Source organism: Alligator sinensis, unplaced genomic scaffold (assembly GCF_000455745.1).
Source record: "Alligator sinensis unplaced genomic scaffold, ASM45574v1 scaffold649_1, whole genome shotgun sequence".
NCBI lineage: Eukaryota > Metazoa > Chordata > Crocodylia > Alligatoridae > Alligator > Alligator sinensis.
Window position 1 is genome coordinate 1,790,716 of NW_005842127.1, and position 3,123 is coordinate 1,793,838.

Below are 3,123 nucleotides of genomic sequence, written 5' to 3' on the forward strand. Positions count from 1 at the left end.
AACTGTTTGGAGGACCCCTTCTGTGGAAACCAGAGCCCGGCCAGCTTTGCTTCATGGCAGTCAAGACACATCTCGTAAGACTATGTTTTTCCTCAGCAATTAATCTTGCTTTGTCAATTCATCAATAAACTTCTCACGTTGATAGAATGACCCAAGAGTCCATTTAAGTTTTTTTCACCCATCCACCCCTATTAAAAATGTGTTAATAAAGGAAGGATCATATTAACAAAAAAAACCAAACCAAGTCCTTTAGCATTTTAATAGGCTCTTGTATAGCATCTCCATTTGAGACACTGAAATCACTTGGTAAAAAGTGATCTTGGTAAAGAAGGCTAGACATTATCTAGACCAGTTTTACAGGTGAGACATTAAATGCATAGGCAAATGAAGTAACTTGCTTAAGAACATAGGTCACAGGCAGGTTGAGGGACTAACCCCAGCTTTCTTCCCTCTTAAACCAGTACCTTAATGACTCCCCTACAGTGTCTCCCAGCTATTGTGTAAGGGACACACCATTCCTTCAACTGCGGCTTTGGAGGCTTCTCCAGCAGCACCAGAAGGCCTGTGGGGCTCCAGAAGATGACACTTTTTCAGGAAAAAGAAGGCTCAATCCTATTTCTTTTGTCTGGTGCTACCCACATAGTAACATCAAAACACTACACACCAGGAGACATTTTGATATAGACAAATGCCCAAAGTGTCAAAGTCATAATAGATACCATCAGGGCACAGTACTGAGAAAACAGTTAACAGTAAACCTCCCATTGATAGCAGTGGACACAGTATTAGGTTAAGGACGAATGTTTTGAAAATCCCATTTCTAATATTCAGGCCCCTAGGGACCATTAACAGAGCATAATATGAAGAGTCTAATAGAAAGCAGTGGAGAGAATGAGAAAAGCTATAGAAAACTCTAATGATAACATTCCATCCTCTTACATCTTTATTATCCACTGGGATTCCATTCTCCTCCAGGGTTTGTTTAACTGAATGCAGAATGCCATTCTTCACATTGTCTAGCTCTGCACGCAGAAGATCCATCTCCTTCTTAAGGTCTTCAATTTCATTGAATTGCTGCTTTAATAAGATGTAGGACTTCCTTGAAACAGTAGATGAGCAAACATTATTAGGTCTGTCCAGCTGCTTAGTCCCTGGTGCCAGGCTGCCGCACTCACAGCTCAGTAAAAATAAGGGCACATGTCTACATGGCTTCTGTGGTAAACCCAGAAGCTGGGAAGCACTCTCTATCCCCTCACCCCACTCAGCCTGGGCCAGAGATTGGAAACTAGGCAGTATGGATAGGTTAATGTGGTTCTGATCATGGGCCCAGAGCCTGCCATGGACAGGCTTGGCATGCAGGCAGGGCAGACTTGCCCTATGATGTCAGCCAACACTTACACCCATGTATCTCTCTCATTTATTTGGGTGGGCAAACTCTCCCCATCTCCAGTACTTTTAGCTGAGTGAGCTTTTGTGTGTAGCAGCTGTAATGCTCCCTCTCTGGTGCAGAAGCTCTGCTGTCATTTGCACTGGAGTGCAGCCATGAAACTGAAGCTGTGTGGGGACACTTCTGTCACCAGTAGGGATGTATCTCAGGACCTGCAGCTGGGCAAGTTGAGTTAAAGGAGTATATCTGTTAAGTCAGCTGTATCTCTCAAGCAGGGTTAGCTACTAGAGGGAGATATGCTAGCATTAATTGAGTCAATATGTTACAGTAGGCCCAGGTATGATGACAACTCCACTGAGGCAGTGAATCAATTCATCCTAAAATCATTTCTCTTACCAATATGACTTCATTTCTGCTCCATGCAGCTGTGACATCTCCTGTAAGGGAAAAGCAGCAAAGTACATTTGCCACTAGCAGAGCTTATGGGGTGCCTCAGAAACTCAAGGTAGGAAAAGCAAACTGTGGCCCAACAGGATTGGCAGTGATATAAACTGTGTGATGGGCCAATTTTGTTTATCTGTTTTCAGACCCCAGCTGCCTGAATTGGGTTGGGAACAAAGAAAAAGACATTCCCTAGAAGAAAGTCAAACCCAAAGGTAACAGACAGTCACAACATTAGTTTTTGTCTTTGCCATTTCCTCCCAAACTATGATTAGAAACTTTTTGGAACAGTGGCATGTCAAACCTAGGATACAGACTACTTAACTAGATGTCTGCACCAACTCAGAGGACTGTGGGGACAGGCAAAAAGCTGTTTCAAGTTTAAAACCTTTCTGAAAGTAATAACCCATAAGGCTCTCCCAGCTGACCTCCATCAGTTCACTGAGGGCTTGTGATGTGCTAAAGATACTGAGCAATCCCTCTGGGTTCATATTAGATTGAACTCCTTAAATCTGATCTGATTAAGGAGCTGCCAGTCATGCCTTCTGAGTTAAGAGCTGAGTACTTTAATAAAAAAAAGCAGCAATGCAGAGGTTCATTAAAGACACTGAACTATCACTAGCAATATGCTCTACCTCATTTGAAACCTACTAGAAAGATGAGAATGAAGCTCTGGCTTTCCAGCTGAGTATTCTGCTTTTCATTCAAGCTTTCAACACTAAGGACCCAAAGGTTTTCCACTGAGTCATTTTTAAAATGAAATAAAATTTTGTTTGCAGGAATTTTGTCTAAGTAGTCACAACCTGCACGCTGTGCATTTTCTGTAGCTAGTTATAGGCTGGATGAGTTGAAGGCTTTTAACCCAAGCAGTGGTCATTGTGACTACTCTAAATCCCTCAGGAAGAAAGACAAGGAGTGGAGGACAGTAGTAGTGATTGTTTCTGTTTACTCAAGCTCCCATTAAGTCAGGGGAGCTTTAAATCACAAAAGAGCCAGTCTTCATGGAACAGCTTGCACAAACAGGGATTTAAGCTAGGTCTCCTTGCCCTCAAGCACTCTTCACTGCTCTGAGCAGGCTGCCTCCAAAATGGGGAGCACTATTACTGTGGCTGTGTACCTGCACTGACAAGCTACTTGGGTACATCATCAGCAATGCTAATTAGCTTGTATAGAGGTGGCTAGAGTGTTCCTGGTTGAACAGGCAACCTGCTTGGAGTACTGTGGTGTGCCTGAGGTTGCTGCCAGCAGGGAGACAGATTTAACAGAGAGACAGCCTTAATCCATCAAAGTTCCTG

At 43.2% G+C, this 3,123-nt stretch overlaps 1 protein-coding gene across 1 annotated transcript in view; it reads right to left on the bottom strand.

Moving 5' to 3' along the window:
* The window catches only part of LOC102368614 (SUN domain-containing protein 3-like), a 21,571-nt gene that overhangs the window by 10,162 nt on the left and 8,286 nt on the right, over positions 1-3,123 (bottom strand). Inside the window, exons 7-8 of the mRNA XM_006024972.2 lie at positions 1,784-1,824; positions 940-1,099 (exon numbers count right to left, since the gene is read on the bottom strand). Of these exons, the coding sequence (XP_006025034.2) occupies positions 940-1,099; positions 1,784-1,824 (201 nt within the window). The remainder of the gene's footprint in view (positions 1-939; positions 1,100-1,783; positions 1,825-3,123) is intronic.